Source organism: Bos indicus x Bos taurus, chromosome 14, assembly GCF_003369695.1.
Source record: "Bos indicus x Bos taurus breed Angus x Brahman F1 hybrid chromosome 14, Bos_hybrid_MaternalHap_v2.0, whole genome shotgun sequence".
Classification (NCBI taxonomy): domain Eukaryota; kingdom Metazoa; phylum Chordata; class Mammalia; order Artiodactyla; family Bovidae; genus Bos; species Bos indicus x Bos taurus.
In genome coordinates, this window is record NC_040089.1 from 2,998,643 (window position 1) to 3,021,025 (window position 22,383).

The following is a 22,383-nucleotide window of genomic DNA, read 5'->3' on the forward strand; positions in this document are numbered from 1 at the left end:
GTTCATCAGTAGATTATTTCGAAGAAACATCACACTAAAGGATAAGAATGAGAGTCTAAAGCTGTTGTGGTGTTGAGTTAAAAATGTATAGTTGTTAGCACTTTATGTGCTTTAATGTTTGCTAAATGGCTTCTCCCTATAGGAAAAATAGCTTGTATTTGTTTCTTTTGACTCCAGGAAACGCTACAGGTTGCATACACCACATCCGTGTTCACCCCCAAGGTCTTGGGAGAACATGCATCAGAAGTTGCAGCAGAAATGAGTCGGTGGCCTGGTGGGGACACGGTGGTCCTCTCCAGACACCTGGGCTGTCCTCAGGCTGGGGCCAAGGGAGTCAGGGCCACCCACACCTGGCAGGTGGGACCCGGGCTCCTTCAGAGAGGACCTGGATCTTGCATTATGTTGAAGGGGTGTCAAGTAAGTGTGCCTGCTGGAAGGTGGAGATCAGTGGACATCAGCGAAGATCAATGTCCATGTCAAAAATGCAGCAGCTTAAGGAGAGACCGTTCATAAAGCCAAAAGGACTCACCTTGTCTGGGGAAGCAGAATGTGAGCTCACAGAGGGCAGAATGTGACGTGCAAGCCCTCTACCCCGTCCCGCTAGGCACCAGGCCGTCAGACCCCCAGAGCGTGGTGGTGGCAGGTCAGAAACAGGCCCTCAGCGTGTCACCATGACACCAAGTGGTCACCTCCATGGTCTTCCTGCTGGTTCACCTCCAGGCTCTGTGGGGTGGACAGAGCTGAGGGCTCTGGAAGGCTCCCGTTGCCCAACCCTCTTGTCTCTGGTCAGACAACGAGGCTATCTTTCGGCCGCTTCTGTTACCCTCCTAATAAAGGTGGCAGTCGGGAGAATACAGCCTGCACAGTGTACTAAGTAGCCGCGCGACACTTTGGGATGTCACGTATAAAGACATGCCAAACATCACCTGGGTCGCTGAGCAGCTCAGCTACTAACTTAGTTCTTCCGGGAGAGCATGGCATCCCCGTGGCGTTTCAGCTCTTTTCAGATGATCAGCAGTTTGCACTCGATGGGTAATCCCATAAGACACCCAATGGGTCTGTTTAGTATTTCAGTGACAGATGAAGGAAACCAACAAATAAACAGGTAGAACTCTGCCAGTGCATGTATGTTCCTGGTATTTTTTTTTCCGATAGTCCTTGATGGTAGGGATGGAACTGGCTACTTGAGCAGCGGGGAACGGGGGTTACAGAGAATGGGGGTGACAGGGTTGGTAGTTGACCTACAGCCCCCATCCTTGAACCTGAGGGGGACCAAACAGGTGACACGCACACAGCTTCCGGGAAAATGACCTTGCTTGGGAGTTTGGCTTGTACTGTAACTCCCCAGAAAGTACTTTCAAACATCTTAGAAACTGTTTTTTTAGAGGTTTAAGTCTGGGACCTGACTTCTCCAGGCAGGAAAGAGACGTTTCTTCCAAGATGCACTGGCATTAATCTAATTCTGTCCTATGGTATCTGTGTGTGTTTGCAGGGGTGGGCTTCTAGCACACAAGAGTGTTTGTATTATTAACCTTTTTGCTTTGAGATTATTGTAGATTCACGTGCAGCTAAGTAAGAAATAAAATGGAGAGATCCCAGGTACCCTTTATCCATCTCCCCAAGGATAATAGCTTGCAAAACTACTGTACAATATCACAGCCAGCATATTAACCTTGACAAAGTCAAGATGCAGAACTTTTCGACCACCAGAAGGGTTCTTCAAGGCACCGTTTCATAACCCACCATCTTCCCTACCACCCGTCCCTTTTCAGCTCCTAGCAACCACTAATCTGTTCTTCATTTCTATTATTCTGTCATTTCAGGAGTGGCATATAAAAGCAATCATACAACATGTACGCTTTTGGGATTGGCTTTTTCTCCCTCTACATAATTCTCGAGAGTCCTCCAAATGGTTGTGCATCATTTGCTCCTTTTTACTGCTCAAGAGTGTTCCATGGTGTGGACCAACCACAGTTAGTTTAGCCATTCATCCGCTGAAGGACATCTGGGTTGTTCCCAGTTTTAGGTTATACAAATAAAGCTGCTATAAATCTTCATATTACAGGTTTATGTTGTAAACACGAGTGGTCACGTCTCCGGGAGAAATGCCCAGGAGTTTGACTTGCTGGGTCATGTGGTAGCCGTATGTTTGATTTTTGAGAAACTGCCAGACTACTTTCCCTGAAGACTCTACCATTGGACGTTCCCACCAGCAAAGCAGGACTGATCCAGTTTCCCAGGTTCTCCTTAGCTTTGTCGCCGTCACTGTTTTTAATTCCAGCCACTCTGATAGGTGCACGCTGTTCTCCTATTGTGGTTTGAATCCCAGTTTTTCTAGTGGTCAGTGATGTCGAGCCTCTTTTCGCGTGACTGTATGCACGGGCATCGCCTCTGTCGTGAGCGTCTCTCCGTTTCTATCGCCCACCTTCCACGTGGATTGTTTGCTCCTCTACAGTGGAATTTTGAGAGTTCTTTCTATTTCTAGATCCTACCCTTTGTCAGATGTGCGCTGTGCAAGTATTTCCTCCTACTCTATAGCTTCTCTTTTTATGCTTTTAACAGAGGCTTTCATAGACCTTAAATTTTGATGAAGTCTAGGGTATCCACAGTTATTTTTATGGATTGTCCCTAAGAACTGTTTGGCTAGCCATAGAGCCCAAAGATTTTATCTCTCCATTATTTTTAAAGTTTTATAGCTTTATGTTTACATTGAAATCCTTCCTCTTACTTTGAGTGAGTTTTTTCGTGTCAGTGGCATCCTGGCTGCTCTTTCCTCATTACGTGGAGGAGCAGACATGCTCCGCAGTAAAGTTGTGTCTCCTGGACACAGATTAGGTCATAGATTAGGAAGCCCAGACTTCCGAGTTCCAGGGGATGACAGCTGGCAGTGGGTGCTGCAAGGAGGTGGCCCTGCTCGTTTGTGTATTCAGGATTCTTGACTTAGCCTCTGTTGAGTGCATAAATGACAAAAGTGATTTATGTATTCATACTAACTGGTTTCCGTTTAATGTCGGGTTAGTGTGATGAAATTGCTTAGGAGTGTAAGCACATTTTTCCTGAAATGAAAAAATGTGTTTCATTTGTTCCTGAAATGTTCATTTGTTCATTTTCCCCCCAAATGAAACAAATGTGTTTCACTTATTCCTGAAATGATAGGATTCAGGGAAATCCCTAGAATCAAAACTCAACACTACATTCAACGCTCTGAGAAGGGCCGCAGCCAGTGCGCCTAGTCAGTGTTGCTTAACTCGGTGCTTCCCAGTTTATGTAACCTCCTAACCCCTCATTTATCACAGCAGAACATGTTTTTGGAAACTGTTTTATTTCAGTGCCCACGCTTTAGTCTTGAAGAGACAAAGGAACCCTGCATTGAGCGCCTATGGGCCTGATGACCACAGCAGCAAGCCTGGTGTTTACTGAGTGTCTTTTGCTTCCCTGCGGGGTTACTGCTCCAGATCCAGTGACTCCCACATGCAGACCTGGGGGATCCCTGGCTGTGACTACAGCCCTGCAGGTCTAGCCAGGCAGAGGGATCCATATAGGATTCAAGTATGTAGGGAGCAGTGAATTACATCAGGGAGAAAGACTGGGCCCCAGAAGACCCGCGAATCCACCCTGTGTGGTCAACACCCAAATGTTGGATGAAGACCTGGAGGAACAGAGATGGGCCTAGAAGCGTTTCACACACAGCTGAGTGGACTGGACTAAGTGGGTTAAGTAAACTCACTCCTCAGGGGAGAGGCAGAAGGCAGAGGGGCCTGGATTTTTTTTTTTCCCGTGGATGGTGAATACTGGCGTACTGGGGACACAGGAGAAAGAGCTGGGAGGAGGAGATAGGAGAGGGACGTGGCTTCACAAGGTAGGCCTGGAACTAGTGGGACACAAGGAGAGAGAAAGCAGCCGGATGCCCGCCACCCGGAGAGGTGGGCGAGGGGGTCCCCTCGAGGGGGAGTGGGAGTGGTGGGCAGACTTGCGCACTCTCTGCAGAGAAGGGCTCAGGAGACCTGGTCTGGCTGGACTTTCAGAGGAGCCCTTGCAACAAAGTTACCGAACACAAGCGATCAAAGAAGCGGAAGGCAGAGCTCAAAGGAAGGGAGGCCGAAATTGTAGCAGAGTGGTGAGGCCTAGGAAGCTGAAAATAGTGTGGTGGGAACTCGAGGGAGCCGGGCGGAACCGAGCAGTACTAGGCGTGAAGGGTTCCTAACTAGAGTGACAACATTTATGATTATGATTTTTAAATGTCTTTATAGTGGAGAAGGCAATGGCACCCCACTCTAGTACTCTTGCCTGGCAAACCCCATGGATGGAGGAGCCTGGTAGGCTGCAGTCCATGGGGTCGCTAAGAGTCGGAAACGACTGAGAGACTTCACTTTCACTTTTCGCTTTCATGCATTGGAGAAGGAAATGGCAACCCACTCCAGTGTTCTTGCCTGGAGAATCCCAGGGACGGGGTAGCCTGATGGGCTGCTGTCTATGAGGTCACAGAGTTGGACATGACTGAAGAGACTTAGCAGCAGCAGCAGTGAAATATAGCAAAGGTACAGAAAAGTATATACAAATAAATGGGCAGCTTAAGAGACTTGCATAATGAGCAGTGCCGTCAGGGGCAGGGCGGCTTCAGCCCACAGCCCCAGGCCTCTAGTGGTCTCAGCACCCCTACCCCTAGAAGGACCCCCGTTCTAACGCTTAGGTAACCACCTTTTCCTTACTTCAGCGTTTTGCTGCTCAATGATGCTTCCCTGAACGATGTAGTTCGATTTGCCTAGTTTTAGAACTTTCATAAATGGACTCATGCAGTATCTTTTCTGGCTTCTTTCACTCAACCTTGGAGAGATTCATCCACTTTGTCCTACTTCGATGAAGGGTGTTCATTTCCATCGCTAGATTCCACCCGGTGAGCAAACATCACCTGTTTTAAGGCTGATGGCACATCTGGGTGGTACCCAGTCCCACCCTGGCGTGCCTTCTTACCCAGGCTACCTGGGCTCCTAAACACACATTCAGCTGAGCGAGTAGCTGCCTAGGGTCACCGTGGATTTGTGTTTCCACAGCATGACGGTCAGGTGGAGAGGTGGTCTGGGTCCCTATGAGGATGCGGGTGGTGGACAGAGGATTAGACAGGGAAGAATGGACACCTCTGAGGCTGATGCCATGGGACCCCTTCATTCATTTGGTGAAGATGGAAGCCCTTTTAAGTTTCTTTCTGGAGGACAGGTGGATTCTCTTGCATTTATTTAAGAATGTCCTTGAGCATTGCAGAGAGAGAAACAAACCTATTGGATGCTTGCAGGCAGAACTCCTGTTCATCTTTGTACCATCCTAGGCCAGCGGAAAACACGGTCACAGGCACTGGGTGTCAGATAATACTTGCTTACCCGAGGAAGAAAGGAGCAGGCAAGTATGTTAAAACGATGACAAGCAATTTCGGATTGTATTTCACCTTCCGGTTTCTAATCCCTCATCAAGCAGGGGAGAAAGGTGTTGACCTATGGCTGGCCTGCCTGGAAATGGCTCCGAAAAGCAGAAACTGGATGCAGGGGTTTGGCTGGAGGGAGAACGTTTCTGCACGAGGGGGGCGAACACAGAGATGTACGGGGGAGCACGAGGGGGTCCGATATAGGGTCCCAAGTAAAGGAACAGGGGAGGCCCCGAGGGCTGGAATGAGGAGTTACAGTTTGATCTGATCACTGATAGCGGCTAAAATTGACCAAAACCTGAAGCTCTTTACAGGAATTCTCTAGGTAGGTTCTTCGCCGGGAGGTGGCGGTGTGGTAGTGTGCTAGGACCCGGGCGCGTTCAAGTTCAAGCTCCGGGTCCGGAGGAACCTTCGCGACATTCACATTTCCTTTATTGCATAAAAGAGCCCAGCTGCGATGCCGGGGCGCCGGGGTGCGGGCGGCACCGCGTCCACACGGGGCCCCAGCTCGCCCGGCGCGGCGGGGGCTCGGAACGGGGAAGGGTCGGCTCGCGCGCGCCGGGGAGGGGAGGGCTGTGTTTTCTTTTCTTTCTTCCCGGTCTCGACAGCGGGGGTGGGGGGGGCAGAGCCGCGCCGCCCGCTCCGCCCAGTCGGAGAAGACGTCGCGCTTCTGAGTGGCTGCAGGGCACCCCCCGGCCCCGCGTGCGCCCCTGCTGCGGGACCTCGCGCCACCCTCGCCGGCGCCCGCCCAGGCCGCCGCGCCCGCCGCGCCCGCCGCGCCCGCCGCCCGCCTCGGCTGCCGCGCGGGCCCCGCCCTCCCGCTCCCGTGCCCCGCCCCCGCCGCGCGCGCCCCGCCCCTCCCGTACCTCCTCCTCTCCCGCCCCGCCCCCGGCCGCTCCCTCGCCCCGCCCCTCCCCCTCCCCTCCCCTCCTCTCCCCTCCCCTCCCCCTCCCCCGCCCGCCCGCCCGCCCGCCGCCGCCGCCGCCGCCGCCGCCTCCGCCCGCCGCCCCCTCCGCCCGCCGCCCCGGCCGCGTCGGGTAAACCTGTTTGGCGGCCGCGCCGGGGCGGATCGTGCGGCCGGCGGCTCCCTCGCGGCTCGCGGCGTCGGGGCCCGTGGCGCGCGCGCGGCCGCCCCTCGGCCCCGGAGCCCCTCGGCGGCGCCACCATGTACTCGGGAGCCGGCCCCGGTGAGTCCGCGCGCTCCTCCCCGCGGCGGTTGGCGGGCCGGGCGCGAGCGCGGCGCGGGCGGGCGGGGGACCGCGGGCCGGGGGATCGGGGGGCCCGGGGGTCGCGGGGGGCTGCCGGCCGTCCCCTCGGCCCCAGGGCGGACGCGCGGCCCCGGCCTCCTCCTCGGGCCCGAGTCGTCGGGGCGCCCCGCGCGGCCTGGGCCCTTCCCGCGCCTCGTCTCCGCCGCGGCCCGGCGGGCTGGGACCGGGCCGGAGCGCGGACTGGGCCGGGCAGCCCGCGTGTAGGCCCGAGGCCCGGGCGCCCGCCTGCCCGGCTTCCTGCGCCCGGCGCCCGGGCCCCTGCACCGCGCGGGGCCGGCGGGGCCGAGGCCGGGGCCGCGCTCGAAGCGCCCGGGGGCGGAGAGGCCCCGGCCGGGGGCGCCGAACTCGGGGTGCGGGCGGCGCGGGGAGGAGCGCGGCCGCTGGGCGCAGACCGAGCCGCGGCGAGCCTGGAGCGCTCTCAGTTTCGTTTTTCTTTTTGCCAGCACTTCTGCGGCCCCTTCTCCGAAGGAAAGTCTGGAAATGCTGAATTTTGGCCACTTCTTGATGGTAGTTAGGACCGCGGACAGAGAGAGATAGGAAGGCGCCCTAAAACCCTAAACCTGCGCGCGTCTCATTTTCATTCCAGACACACAGGCTCCTTATTCAAGTGTTAATTGCCTTTTACAATTAACTGGAGGAAGGTGAGGAGATGTGCTGATTTCCTTAGCGTATTTTCTCACTAGCCGGCCTCCCTTTCTTTAGAAAAGTTCTGAAAAACTTAGAGCAGTAACACATTTTTTAAAGAACTTTTTTGGGGGCGATTAACTTTGCTGAGCCAAGAAAATGGTCAAATGTTGTTAAGCTTTTTCCCTTCTCCCGCCAGGCACGTGGCTTCTAAATTTCCCGCTGGCCCTGCCACTTGGACAGGGCATATCCTGTCCCCTTTGTCCACCAGGCTCCAGCGGGCTGCAGGCCCTGCCGGCTCGGTCCTGCCTTTTGTGGGTCCTGGCCCTCCCAAGCCTCCTGCTGCTGGGGCTTTGGCGGGACCCCTTCAGACTCTTCTGATCCATTTGGATCCCTTAACACTTTCTATTTACAAACAGTCCTGTGCCTTGTGAATACTCACTGTCCTGTTTTCTGATGTCACTTAGTTAGAAAGCTTCTCCAAGGCTGAGCCAGAGCAACTTTTAAATTGCTCTCAGCAATTTGATAGAAGAATGGTTTTAACTGTAATGGTTTTAACTGTAATCTGGAAGGTGACTCAGCCCTGGTGGGGAAAGGCCCAGGGCTCCAGTCACAGTCCTGGGGGCAGACAGACTTGGCTTCTTAGAACCCTGGGTGGGCAGCACCCATCCATGATGTGGCAGGGTAGTCCCCACACCTGGGTGAGTGCGAATCTCCCCGCCCATCCCTCTGAAGGAACCCAGCAAGTCTTAGCCACTACACTGAACATTTTTTCAGATTTTCAATGCAAAAGTTGGAGGCCCAGAAAAAGTGAAGAACCTTGGGGAAGGTCAAGCTTTTGTGTTGTGTCTGACGTTAACTGATCCACTGGACAGCTTGCTAAGTTGCTGGTGGTCATTTTGAAGATGGACAGCAGAGGCATAGAGAGGCGATGAGGCTTTCAAAGGTCAGCCAGCCAGCGAGCAGGAGGACGATGTGTGTGATTCCAAGCAGACTCTCCATACACTCCCTTTAGAGAAGTGGCTCTGGGTTTTTTTGACCTTGACCCCCCCAAGAAGAAACACCTGTTACATGTAGACTGGACCCAGTGCTCGGGTGTTAGAGTATAATTGAAACATGAGCTTCAGGAAGAACCGCTCGCCAGTGCTGTTGCTCTGCACTGGGATATTTTCTTGTCTATTTTATTTTCCAAAAAGCTTTAGTTCTCTGCATCTCTAGGCTCGTTCCGGGTTCTCCATGGCTCTTGAAAGAATCTTGCTCTGATGTGGGCCTGTGCATCGTGGTCTGGTGGGGAGGGGGCCTCTCATTCACTGTTTGCAGATAAACCTGCTCTGAAATCAGACAGCTTTGGTTGAAAAAATAAATGAGTCTATAGGATAGTTCTTAGCCAGTGAACGGCAGGATGGGAATGAACCCAAATTTCAGGCTCTACAAGCGTGCCGTAATTATAAGGCTGTGATGCAGTTCAGTTTTATTCTACACACTCAGGCTTTTAATTTTATTTAAGAAGGATATTTGGAATAGAGTCTCTTCGGTGAAACTCTTTTTAATGTATTTCCTAATTTAGAATAATAAAAAGACATTTGAACTGGACTGTAGAAAAACTTACAAATAGTTTTGCTACTTCCCATTTTAATACCCTTATTAAGTGACTAAGTAAATTAACTTAAAAAATAGAGTCTTGTTATGGACTGTGTTATGTCTGTTAGGAAATGCTATTATGTATGTGAATTGGTATCTGGACTCTTAAAGTGAGGTAGTTACTATTAGTTTTTTGTTTTTGTTTATTTTTTTAATTATTCAAAAGAGTTAGTGGTTTAGGATGGGTGGATTCTCCAGTGACCCTGAACTTTCATAGATGAACAATTTTTCCCCCCCCCAAACCGCTTAGCGACCTTAAAAGGAATCTCAGTATTGCCTCCTGAAGGGGGCTTGTTGGTCCGTTTTTTCACTGTGCTCAGACTTCTGTGGGTTACATTCCTCACAGACCTGCTACAGAGTAACTTCTGCCACATGGAAGTCTTGTTGCAAAGTTGTCTGAACAGGATTGTGACTTTAAGAATGAGGGACTCTCACTGTGGTTTCTAGAGTCATTTCACTCCTCCTGCACCCTGCTGCTTCTCTCCCCCAACCCCAGTCATCTCAGAGAAGATCTGGGCCAGTCTCCCAGTAACCCTGCACCTTTGCCGAATAGCAGACGGCGCTTCGCCCTGGGGAGCTGCTGCAGGGCATGGCTGGCTAGCCGTCCAGTTTCCCTTGATGGCTCTGTTAAACCTTGAAGAAGGATTTAAAGTTAAGTGTGAAAGGAAAAAAAAAATGTGAAAGGTTCAGCTCCTAAAACTTATGCAGTTCAGAAGAATATTATTTCCTGTAACTTCAAGTTTGTGTCAGAGTTTTTAAAATGCCAGGAGGGTTTATTCTTTATAATCTGTTACGCAACACTACGGCAGAGTCCCAGTCTGATAAAATATATTTTTGTTTTGTGAATTGCTATCATGAACACTCAAAATGTATCGCTTGACTTTTAAAACAGTATCTATTGTGAAATAATCTAAGTACACAGAAGTAGAGTGACTGGTATCATATGCTCCCATTTATCCATCACCAGCCTCAGCAAATATCAAGATTTTCCACATTTGCTTCACATCTTCCCTTTCCCCCCTTTTCTCTGTGGAGATAGTCTAAAGTGGATTCCAGCCCTGTGGTTTCACCCTGAATGCTTAAGTACCGTGTCTGAAGGATGGGGGCATTTAAAACTCAATGCTGTTGCCACACTTAACAGTCCATAATCAATTTCTCTCATTATCTCAGAAGTGTGTTTACTTCCTGGTTGTTTTGGATCCTGAATTTTATTAAAAGTTCACACATGAATTTGGTTTTACGCCTTTGAGGATCTTTAGAGTCTCCCGCTACCCTCCACCCCACTGACTTGTAAGATCTCTTCTTCAGAGGATGACTTGTAAGATCTCTTCTTCAGAGGGTGTGTATCTTTCCCCCGTTTCCTTTAATTGTTTCTAGAAAGAAGCCAGCTGTTCAAGGTTCCTGGGCTTCCTTGGGGAAGGCTGATGAGACCCAGCCGCTTGTGACTTTAATTCAGACACACTTATCTTCAGCGACATTTTGGGGCCGGCCACTTGGCATCTTCAGCATTCATTGTGGTAGAGCCCACTTTTTACGCGGGGCTGTTTCCGCAGAAGGGCCATGGGGTGAAGAGGGGAAGCGCTGCCTGTGCTGCAGCTTCGCTCCTCCTCATCCCCAGGAGGAGGGAAGGACCAGATGGCTGTGTGGGGAGAACCACACGGCGAGTTTGCTCGCGTCGAGATTGAGGTTCTGGGCGGCTGAGGCGGTGCTGGAGGTGGAGGACGGGGTCTTGGGCTCAGGTGGACACGAGTTCATGGACTGGCCCACAGCCTGGGCTCGGTGAGTGGGACCTGGTGCCCTGGGGAGGGGGTGCAGCCCGGAGCCCACCCGAAGGCTTTTCTCCACCTCTGCCCCTGAAAGTGAAAGTGAAAGTCTCTCATCGTGTCAGGCTCTTTGTGACCCCATGGACTATGCAATCCATGGAATTCTCTAGGCCAGAATCCTGGAGTGGAAAGCCTTTCCTTTCTCCAGGGGATCTTCCCAACCCTGGGATTGAACCCAGGTTTCCCATATTGCAGGCGGATTCTATACTAGCTGAGCCACAGGGAAGCCCCTGAAGACCCAGGAAATTACATTTTGCAGATGTCCCAGCTGCTTGTTTTTTAGGAGCTGGAGACCCATTGGTGCTGGGGGTCGGGGCGGGAGAGGACGTTGAGGTGAGCCTGGAGCAGCCCCCACGGAGCACCTTCACTGGGGATCAGCCCTGGGGAGGAGCCCAGGACTGAAACACACCTTGGAGGTCAGCCTCCAGAGAGTGGGATTGCCGGCCGGGTGGGTGGGGCTTTGGGTGTGTGTCTAGGTGAGAGTGTGGGTGTGCTAAAGGGGCCTGTATGATGGACCATAAGCAGTTAAGTTTACCTGTGGTTCCCTGCCTGGTAAAGCTTAAAGGTCTGATTGAATGACAACCTCGCCTTTCATTAACTGTAGTTATGGTTCATATTGCTGAGACTGCAGCTTAGAATTGGGGCAGAAGGAGGCTTCTATAGGTTGTTACTGGGGACTCCAGTGAATTCGCAGTGAAAATTGTTATGTATCCATCTTTAAGAACCCATAGCAACAAACAAACAGAACTGTGGCTGGGTTAAAACCAGCCACGTTAGGAATCCAGGTACTTTCTACCCGACTCTGTCTCATTGTATCTGAATCCTTCTTGTCTCTCGGAGCCTCCTGCCTCCCAGGCAGTCTCCCAAGGGGCATTGTTTTGGGGGTTTTTCAAGTTACTTCTCGGTGTTTCAGCTCTGAGCTCTAGTTCTTAGAGAGTTGCACATAAAAGGTCAAAATACTGAGGTTCATAGGTCAGAGTCATTTGAGATGTTCTGTCGGCTTTGACTCAAAGTAAAACAGTACAGCCTCTGAGAGTCGGTTCTCACAATGGCACGTTCATGTCGATGGAGGAGCTTGAGCCTGGCCGGCCATTCATGTGGTCGAGGGCTGGGTGGGGGCCTTTGTTTGTGTGTGAACTGGGGGTGGGAAGGCCCCTGCACTGGAAACTTGCTAAGCCCCTTCTCAGGCCCCCTGGCTCAGCCTTGCTTTAACTGAGCTTATGCAGGACGAGAAGGTGGTAGGATGTTTGGCGTGACCAGGGTGCTTTGTGGCTGGGGCTCTGGGGGGCGCCTCCCTCTGAGTCTCAGAGTCTGGCTGATGCTCCTGACTCAGCAGCGCCCGTGTTTTTAGGGCCCTCGCCGCTGCTCTCGTGGGCCGTGGGCCCGTCCACGCGGCCGGCCGAGCAGGGCCAGGGAAAATGGAGGCCTTCTCCCAGCCTTGCAGGTGGTGGCATCATCTGCTTTTTGTAGGAACAAAGGAGCAACAGAAGTACAAGTAAGAAGTGGAAAGAAAGCAAAGGAAGACGCTGAGCGGTGAAGAGCACAACTTTGGACAAAACCCAGGCCGTCGGCGCATCTGCTGGGAGCTTCTGGGAGCTAGGTGTCGTTGTGACGCAAGCCCAGAGCACGGGTCCAGGTCAGGCCGACCTCACTCGAGTCCTGGCTCCAGGACTGGGCGCGTGCTCAGCTTCGCTGGACCTCAGTCTCCTCCTCGTGCCGGGAAAGCGCCTGACGGTGGAGGTGTTCTGGTTGGGGAGAGGACGCGGGAGGTGCCTCCTAGTTATTGCGGTCCCCACGCCGCGGTCACTTTATCCTCGGGTCTCCTCTGCACACAGTGGCTTCTCCCACTCTGGTTCCGCCCAGTGACCGCTCCTCTCCGTGACCCTCCTGGCTGACCTCTGGGTCTTTACTTCGCAAGCCCTAAGAGCCACATCACTGATAAACGCCGCAGGTGCCGGGTGGCCACAGCTGCTTTGGAGGCTCAGTACCGGGGAAGTGGAAGGTTAGCCCTGATGCTGGCAGAGTCATTCGGAGCAGACCCAGCTGTGCAGTGAAGCCTCTGCAGACAGGACTGGGCAGTGGATGGGCACGGCCTGTGGGGTGACGCTGAGGGAGCTCCAGGCTCTGTCTGCAGGTGGTGAGCTGGTGAGTCAGGGGACGCCGCTCTGCTCGCAGCCGGGACCAGGGGACATTGCTGGGACCTTTGGTTCCCTCTGCGTGCTGCCGCCCCAACAAGTTGCGGCTTGTTAAATGTGAACGCGTGTGGCTCAGTCCACGAACCTCACGTTAGACTTGGAGGGCATCTCAGGGCCAAGACTGGTAATTACAACTTAGCCTTGAGCTGGAGGTGTCGCAGGCTTTTGCGGGTGAATGGCAGGAGCTCATGTGAGGGGGAATGGAGACGCGAAGCAAGTCATGCACAAAAACGGTGGTTGTGAAGTGTGTCTGGGGCCCCTGCCTGGTGCGCTGCGCGGGGCCCTGTGGCACGGTGGCCAGTGCAGCTGCACTGAGAAGGCATCTTGGAGCAACCTGGGCCAGAAGAAGGGGAGAGACGAAAGTCAGGCTGAGCTCGGAGCCTTTGGGGGGATGTGGAGCCCAAGAGCGGCTGGACAGAGTTTTTTCAGTGATGGCTGTGGGCTGGTGGAGTCAGGGAGGCGGCCCTGAGGGGCTTGCACGGGGATGTTGAGCTGGGGTCAGCTGGAACGTGTGGGGAGGAGCCTGTGTGCCACCCCGCCCGCACCCAGGGGCAGCCCTGTCTCCCCAGGAGCCCTGGTCCCCATCCTGCCTCTTGGCTCGATACAGACCCTAGGCGTCTCAGGTCATTTCCAGCAGGCCAGAAGATTCCCGTGAGAGAAGGGGGTCTGTCTTCGCCTCCCCCGCCCTCTCCCGTAACCCCTGGTTGCCAGTGTCCCGCACCACCTGCTCAGTGTCCAGATCTGTTCACAGTTGGTTGAACTGGGATCCAGGTGAGGCCCACATGTGACTGGCTGATGCGTCTCTTTGGTATCAGCTTCAGGGGAGAGCTTCATTGACATGGAACTCGTGTACCTCTGTTGCTTAGTCGCTCAGTCGTGTCCTACTCTTTGTGACCCCAAGGACTGCAGCCCGCCAGGCTCCTCTGTCCATGAGATTTCCCAGGCAAGAATACTGGAGTGGGTTGCCACGTCCTCCTCCAGGGGATCTTCCCGACCCAGGGATCGAACCCATGTCCCCTGCGTTGGTAGGCAGATTCTTCACCACTGCGCCGCCTGGGAAGCTCAGTATAAAACGCAGGCTGTTTTATTTAGCACATTCAGACTTGTGCAGCCATCACCACAATCTGAGGATGTTTTTGTCTCCTGTCCCCAAAGAAAGGCTGTACGCGTTAGCTGTTGTTCCTCACTCCCCTACCCCCGGCCCTAAACAGTCACACTCTCAGTCTCTAGTCTTCGCCTTCCTCTTCCCCAGTGCTTACTATTGCTGGGGTGAAGACACTGGCTCGTGTGTGGTATCTTGACTCGCCGACTGGATTTGGCTGATGGGGTCTCCTTGGTGTAATTCAGTGTGTTTGTCCTGTGTGAATTTCCTGCAAGTTAGTGGTCAGATCCAAAGGCAGGTTCTACGTTTTTTGGGTTCTGGTGCTTTCTTTTTAGCGTGAATACTACCTGCTGTTGATTGTTAATCGTTAGGTCCCATTAATCCATTAGAGTTGGTACAACGCTGATGCTCTGTTTCCACAACAAAAGCTTCCCTGGCTGGCCTGCCGATCAGGTTGGCTCTGTCTTAAGGCAGAGAAGTGAGCAGCATGAATGAAGGCAGGGCAGCCTGCGGAGAAGAGAGGTGGTCCGGGTAGGTGGGCACTGGGGGTGACGTCAGAGGTTTGGGGGGGTGATGCTGTGGGTGCCTAAGAGTGAGCTGAGCGTAGGGCTCTTTTGTTCTGTAGGCTCTGGGGCCCCTCTGGGAGCATTTGGCGGTTTGTGTTGCAGGAAGGGGGTCTAGCCTGGTGGCAGGAGTCTTCGTCTGTGTCTGGTGGGGTCGTGGTCAGGTTCCCTGCTGGTGGCAGGGCAGTGCTGAGCAGGGCAGTGTGTATCTGGGGCGTGGCGAGGGCTGAAGACCACGCCCCCAGCTGACCTGCTGGCCTCTCAGTGCTGACCCCAGGGAGGAAGGAGCAGCAGGGGTCAGTTTTCTTTTACAGATATGCTAAATTTAAGGCAATTCTAAGAAATCCGGGAGATAAAAATCTGTGGCCTTCACTTTGCATCTTTAAATAGCACCCAGTGCTATGGTGGGGGTCTTGTCCGGATGTCAGCTCCCTTTGCTTGCTGCCCAGGACGTCTTGGTTATCTTTTGTCTCTTTGTGGTGTCTACTGTAGTCTGCTTTCTTTTTACTCAATAAATCCTTATTGCAGTCAACTCTTGATTGTTCAAAAGTTAAACCTGTTGAATTGAAACTTGTGTACGCTCTGAAAACTCTGCCCGCAGCCCACCCTGGTGCTCTGCATCTGGAGTGGAGGGTGACCTCACAGGGATGCTGTCGAGCTGTGTGGAGGGAAGTGGGTCACGGGGACCACTTGCCAGTTGATTTGCTTAAATAGACAGTGGAAGCGGACATCCGCGCAAAGGTAGACGTGTAGCCTCTCAGAGGCAGGTGCTGGGTGGTCTTCCCTCCATGCCCCAACCTCTCCGCTCACCTCTGGTGATTAAGCCGGCTCCCAGTGTCGTGAGGGTCTCTGACGCTGAGCCACGCTGACCTGGCCAGTAGAGGCGAGGCAGTCGAGGTAACTGCCTCCCTCCTGGCTTCCTTAGATCTTGTCCAAAGCTGTGCCCTCAGGAGACAGGCCTGGAAGGCGCCCAGTTAGAAGCTCTGTGGGCACGTGGAGTGGGAGCCTGAGGAGGCACCCGCGCCTGGTTTTAGCCCAGTGTCTTCACGTGTAAACCAGGGCCGAGTGCCTCCCTTGCTGTGAGGGTGGAGTGCGTTAGGGCCTGTTCACGCCCAGGGCAGGGCTGGGCAGGGCTGGGCAGGTGTGGGATGTGGGTGGAGCTGTGGTTTCACCAGGTATGGGGTCCTGTGATGCAGGGCTGGTGAGCCACCTTCTCTCAGTGACGGGATTCTAGAGGTGCGTTAAGGAAAAGCGCATGTCTGGGTGAAAATTCTCCGAGAACTAGTGCTGTGAAGTAAATAGAAAAGATTGTGAGAAATTTGGTTGTAAAGCTACAGGAGCTCTGGGTGACATTTTCTTTTTCTTTTTTTTGTCTTTTGTCTTTAGAAGAAAAAGAAAGAACTGGCTTGGCTTTTTAAGGGATTTGAGTCTCATTTCAGCAGGAGGTATCTCACCTGAGATGGTGGTAGTCCTGGATGCTGGAGCATCGTGGCAAGAAAGGGGCTGAGCCCAGTCTGGGCTTATCACAGGAGGAGGGGGCGCCCAGATGGGTTTATCAGCGTCCACCACGGGAGCAGTGGGTAAGGGTGGTGCCCGCCCGGGTGGCCTGCAGGTTGACATCCCTGTGAGACGAGGCACACCCCGCTGAGCTATCTGATGGTTTCTGGTGTTTCAGCAAGCACTTATTTGAAGAGAAGTTTCTATTTTTTTTTGCGTGTTTTTCTGAAGTAAGATATTTTTAAGTCCGTGTTGTAGAGTGATGGCTGTTGATGAACTTTGCAGAGTTGCTTTCTGGGGTGGGGGTGGTGGTTCTCAGACTGGTGCTGCAGGGTGCTGGCTTGGCCTCCCCGCTCCAGGCCCCCTGGTCCCCTGCTCTGTACGCTCAACACAGCTAGGAAGGCCTTCTCTTGCCTTAGCTTGGGGACGGGCCTGCAGCCCTTGTCCTCGGCTCTTTCTGTTGCTTGTGTGGTCTGTCCCAAGTGTGTCTGAATGTTAACAAAGGCAGAGAAAAAAGATCATCAGTGTTTCAGAGAGGCCGTGTTTTTCAGGATGTCATAGGCTCTTTTTTGATTGAGAGGAGACGCACAGAACATGAGTGACGTCTGGTGCATTCAGCGTTATGCACGCATTGCCTCTGTCTGGTTCCAAAGCATTCCCGTCACCCCAAAAGGAAACTCTGCCCATTAAGCGGTCCCTCCCCATTCCCCACTCCCTCCAGCCCCGGGGACCACCAGGCCTCACTGCCTGTGGATCTGCCTCCGCTGGATATTTCACGTAAGTGGAGTCATGAAGCACGTGACCTTCTGCGGCTCTTCCCCGAGCGTTTTCAGGGCTCATGTCTCTGTGTGTCCACGCTTCGTGGCTGACCGGTCCCTTACGTGCTGTATCACAGTTTGTTTACCCGTTCATCTGTGATCGATGGGCGTTTGGGTGGTTTCTGCCTCCTGGCTGTCGTGGCTACTGCTGCTGTGAACGTTCGCCTATGGGTTGGTGTGTGGCATATGTCTTCATTTCTCCTGGGCGCCTACCGGGAGTGGAATTGCTGGGTTTTACTCTGTGACTTTGAGAGGAACTGACGCACTGTTTCCATGGAGTGGTTTCGGGTTCTCTGCATCCTCACCAACACCGATTATTGTCATCACAGCCTCTTAGAAAGTGAAGTTAGTAGTGTAATATATCACGTCTGGCATATTTTATTACTTACCAAAGTAGAAAAAAATATTAGATTTAGGTGCATTTTGCCCAGATCTACCTAATAGCTGTAAGGTACATCCATTTTTTCGTGCTAGAGTTTAGAGGATGTTTGGAACCTGGACAACTAGATGAACGCAGTAAAGCTTCATAATGTAACAGGGTGGCAGAGCAGGTAAGGGTCCAGTACCCAGCTCCAGCCTGGAGCTGGAGTCAAAAGTGCTCACCTTCTGGGTACATACTGAGTGCCAGCTGTGTGCTGGGCGTCTTGCCCGGTGCCCAGGGAACAGTGCTGGGTGCAAACCGCGGCGCTCCTGCGTACCCCTACCCCCAGCTCACTGAGTCAGGAACACAGAGGAGCATCACCCAGTCACCAGAGATCCCTGGGGACGGTGGGAGGAGGGTACATTCCAGAGGGAACGTGATGGGCAGCCTGGCCTGTGGAGGGGTGGTGGCAGGAGACAGGGCCGGGGCAGAGGCTGCCCTGAGCACAGAGGTTTTCATGCAGAACGTTGGGGGCAAGCGTGAGAGACGCACAGCTGCCATGTGTGTTTCCCGGGAGCCCCTGGCTGCTGGTGGAAAACGGGGGGAGGGGGCTTGAAGATCCCAAGACTGGCATGCTGGAGAGGCTCTGAGGGTGGCCGGCGGAGCACGTGGGGGTCAGGAGGCAGGTGGTCCGGAAGATGCCTGATTGCTTTGGGGCTTGGCTGGGTGGTGAGGTGGTGCACCAGTAGAGGTGGGCAGATTTAAGTTGAGTCTGCAGGCTTTGAGAAAAAATTTTGTGTATTTTTTTATTGGATTATAATTTTGAGAAAAAGTTTTAAAAGACTTTTTAATAAGGAAGAATTCAAATATTCAGAGGAGTAGAGACCACAGGAGGCCCGTGTCTCGGCACTCCGCCTGGCTGTGCACTCAGCCTGGCATCAGCCCCGCCCGGCTCCCCTCCCTCGTTACCAGAAGCCTGGTGTCAGTGCGTTTGTCGGTATTCATTTACTGAGAGGCAGTGTCAGACTTAGGAAAGGAGCCAGAGATGCAGAAGTCCCACACCAGCGTCCCCGGTGTTACCCTTTTGTAGCGTTCGTGCGAGCGCCGTTACCAACGTGGGGAAACTAGCTTCGGTCCGCTGCTGCGAGCTCGCCTGAAGGTCTTCCTCAGGCTTGGGGTCAGATGACTGCCCGCTTCCTGGCCAGCCCCTGGGCAGCCGGGGGCCGGCCTCATTTGCCGTCCCGGCCCCTCACGCCTCTGCACTTGAGAAGGCTGGAGCCCCTCTCTGCCCCGTCTTTTGTGCCCTCCCCGTGGGCGCTCTCTCAGGCTGCGCTGTGTCTTCTCAGCTCACCCCCGCTGTTTTCTGGTGGCTTCCCTTCTGCACCTGCAGGACACTCCAGCCTCTGTTGTGGTTTTCCTGCCCCGCTTCTCAGTGGACATGGGATGTACATGTACTCACACGCCTGTACATACACATAGCTGTTTCTCTGTGTGTGCATCACAAACTGCATTCTCGCTGGCATTGCTGGTTTCAGTCTCGTGTCTCTGGGTTTACTCTAGCTGTCCTCTTTCCTTATTTACAGCTTCTTCATCAGATAGTTGGGTCTTCATCAGATAGTGAGAAGTCTAGGTCTCATTGCCCCCAGTGTATTTGCTCATTTGTTCAGGCTGAGCAGACATGGAAAGTAGTTTCAGAATTGCTGCCCGCCCCCAGGGAGAGACAAGCTGCTACCTGGAGAGCCGGTCTGCATGTGGCCGCTCACTGTCTGGCCGGGGGCACTCGGTCAGTCCTCCTCCTGAGTTCTCTCTCTGCGCTCTTCTAGTAAATGAGAGATTCCGTTTAGGGGCTTTCCTGGTCGTCCAGTGGTTAAGACTCCAGGCTTTCACTGCTGAAGGTGTGGGTTCAATCCCTGATCAGGGGACAAGATCCACAGGCCACACAGTGTGGCCAAAAAGGGAATGAACTGGGCAGGCTCAGGGACCCCACTGTTGTAGGCGCTGCACTTGGAACCATCAGCGTGGTGACTGGGTGCCGCAGGTGGCCGCCGGGAGGGCCGGCTGTCCCCCGGGGAGGCGGAGGCGCTGCAGGAACAGCGAGGAGCCCTCACGCCGCCCGCTCACTGGCTCGCGTGGACCCCGAGGGCCGGGGCGGCCTTCCTAGGCCAGGAGCGGCAGCACGCCCCCAGCAGGGCCCGCGCCCCGCCCCACCCGGGTCTGCCTCGGAGCTTTCTTACTGTTGGGAGGTGACCACAGGCGCTGCTGCCTTTTGGTTCTGTTTTGTTTTGTTTTTTAATTATTTTATCTTTCATGATAAAAGGAATACATGCTTATTTCAGAGAATTTAGAAGATACTGAAACAAAAAGAGAAAAAAAATCCATGGGTAACGACCCTTGGAAGAAGTAGTGAATGTGTTTGCTTCCAGACGTTTTTTCCTGTACATACATAGATAGCTGGGGGCAGCCTACACTTAAAATTTTGCGTTTTCCCTTTTCACATAATACCATGAGCGCTTCCGAGGGCCGTTTACATTTGTTGGAGGGTGTTTACAGCGATGTTTAAAAGATGACGGCAGGCGCTCGTGTGGGGCGGCGGCCTCCAGGGGCAGCCGCAGCTTGGTTCCTGTGGCTGCGTGCCCCCCGGCTGTGGGACCATCCTCACCACCGTCTCCCCTAGGGCGCCGTGCCAGCACTTCTGCAGAGACTTGGCAACGGTCCGGCGGGTCGGGGAGCTCGGGCACTCCGTGGCTGCAGGCCCCTCACCGTCCTGACACGCACTCGGAGCACACACCTCTCCTTCACCGTCCCCAGTGAAGTGCCGAGGGACGGCCGGGAGTCCCGTCTCTCGCCAACTGGAAGCTGCCAGAGGGCAGGACCACGTCTCCTGGCTGCATCCTCAGTGCTGTTGCTGGGAAGCAGGTCATTGGGGTCTATCTGGTGGATGGGTGTGTGTGTTGGAGACAGGCGGCTTAGCAGAAACGAAGTACAGGCTCTTAGCCGTGCCTACCCTCTGTGGTTAATTACAGACACCCCGTGTGTCAGGTGGGCTCCGGGACCCCTGTGAGTCCCCCTTAGTGGGCACTGGACCCCAAGGCTGAGAGCCGCTCCACTCCCCCAGGCCCTCCTCTCCTCAGGGGAGCCCCCCAGGAAGCGAGGCAGGGCCCCTGCAGCTGTGTCCCAGTTCGCGGCATCTCGTTACTTCTGGTGCCTGTAAAATGGGGGTGATAACTATGTATTCACGTAGAATGATGTAGCAGAACATTTGCGACATACTGTATTATATTTTGTATGTAATATAGAGAGAGATTTAGTTCCAGCAAGTGTGGGTTATGCATACTTACTCATAATTATCAACGTCATATAATTGTTTCCTTACGTGTGCTCAATGTGCCCGATTGTTACAGAGATCACATTTAACAGCCGTTTTATTGTGACGGTAAAATGAGTTAACATGCAGAAGTGCCTGCTGGTGCCTGGGATGTGCTCAACGCATGTTACTTCTTATTACCGCGATGATTTTTTGTTTAGTTGCTAAGTCGTGTCTGATTCTTTGTGATCCCATTGAGTGTCACCCGCCAGGCTCCTCTGTCCATGGGGTTTCCCAGGCAGGAATACTGGAGTGGGCTGGTGATGCTGGCGGGTGGAAGAAATGTTGCAGCTTCTTTGAGGAACGTGCCCTTCTTAGGGGAATTTGAAAGTGACACTTAGAGATCCGCTTGTGCCAACGCTGCCTGGGGCTGCTGAGGGCTGCATGAGGTGGGTATGGCTGAGGAGGTGACAGGGTGGGCGGGAGGCTCCTCTCTGACCTGGACCCCAGGGGTGGATAAGTTGGACAGGGCTTGGTCACGGGGGTGCCTGTGCAAAGACACGGACCACCCAGTGCAGACCCCCAGAGCTCCCCCCCACTGCCCTGGTGAGCCCCACATCGCCGCACGTCCATCAGTCCATGGGATCGTCCGTTATGTTCCAGAAAGACTCGTCCACTGGGGGCGAGCTTCGATTTGGAGATTAGAGATTGCAAATCGGTATGGACGAGTGGTGTAGCCCGTGTCTCAGGAAGCGCCCTCTGGGGCCGGGAGCAGGTGCTCCTGTGCCTCTGCCTGGCTTTCCCGTCCTGGGCCCCAGTTGTTCGCTTGGACATTGTCAAAGCCATTTCTAAACAAAGCCCAGGAGAAGCAAAGCAGACCCGTTAGTGCTGCAACTCAATAGTGTGTTTTAATTTGAAGCAGACCTCCTTGTGGACGGCGGCCGTGGTGCACGGAAGGGGAGCGTCTCGGCGTGTCACCACGCTGTGTGGGGAGCTGGAAACCGACCCTTGCAAGAAGCTCACCCCTTTTTCTAAATAAGCAAGACTGCTTCTACTCTCAGCGTGTTAAAGTTTCACCCAACCTGTGTTTACCTCCCCAAAACGTGCTGCGCTCCACAGAAATGATTGTTCTAGCCTGACGCGTGGTGCCCTTGTACCTGGTGCCGGCATGCCGGCTGCCGCTCCACTAGTGGAGGGGTCCCCGCTGCTTGGTCTCGGTTCTTGGATGGTGTTTCTGCCGCTGCTCAGACGGTTGTTTCAGGGTTGTGCAAGGTGGGCCGTGTGCTTGGCGGCCCCCCGCTGGGGCCCAGGGCGGCACTGAAGGCCAGCTGTGGGGCCTGGGGACCCGGGTAGGTAGCTGGTGGAGGCTGAGCCCTGCTTGGCCACTCCTGGGCCGCCAGGACCTGAGTGCTGCGTGGTGGCCTGTCACCGTCCACTTTATTGCATTTTTGTTGATTTTAAAAGTGGTTTGTTTTCAGTGTTTGGCCAGTCGATACCTGTATCCTTACCACTGAGAGTGCTGTTCACAGCATGATCACAGGACTCAGGAAGCAGTTAATGGTGGACTGTGCTGAAAGCTATGAATGAGCGAATGGTGCTGGCCTGCAGGGAGTGGCCACAGGTCTGTGTGAGGAGGCGCTGTGAGAATCGCACCCGTGACGCGGCTTCAGCTGCCAGGTATGGACTGTGCAGTGCGGGAGGTCAGCCAGGTGAGTGCTGGCTGCAGCAGCTCGGTGGGCATCCTGCCAGCCGAGTACCGGGCACTCGGGTG

At 53.9% G+C, this 22,383-nt stretch overlaps 1 protein-coding gene across 1 annotated transcript in view; it reads left to right on the top strand.

The window, feature by feature from the left end:
- Window positions 1-6,475: 6,475 nt before the first annotated feature.
- AGO2 (argonaute RISC catalytic component 2) overlaps window positions 6,476-22,383 on the top strand; it is a 93,749-nt gene continuing 77,841 nt past the window's right edge. The window contains exon 1 of the mRNA XM_027560762.1: window positions 6,476-6,603. Within this exon, the coding sequence (XP_027416563.1) occupies window positions 6,582-6,603 (22 nt within the window). The 5' untranslated portion in view covers window positions 6,476-6,581. The remainder of the gene's footprint in view (window positions 6,604-22,383) is intronic.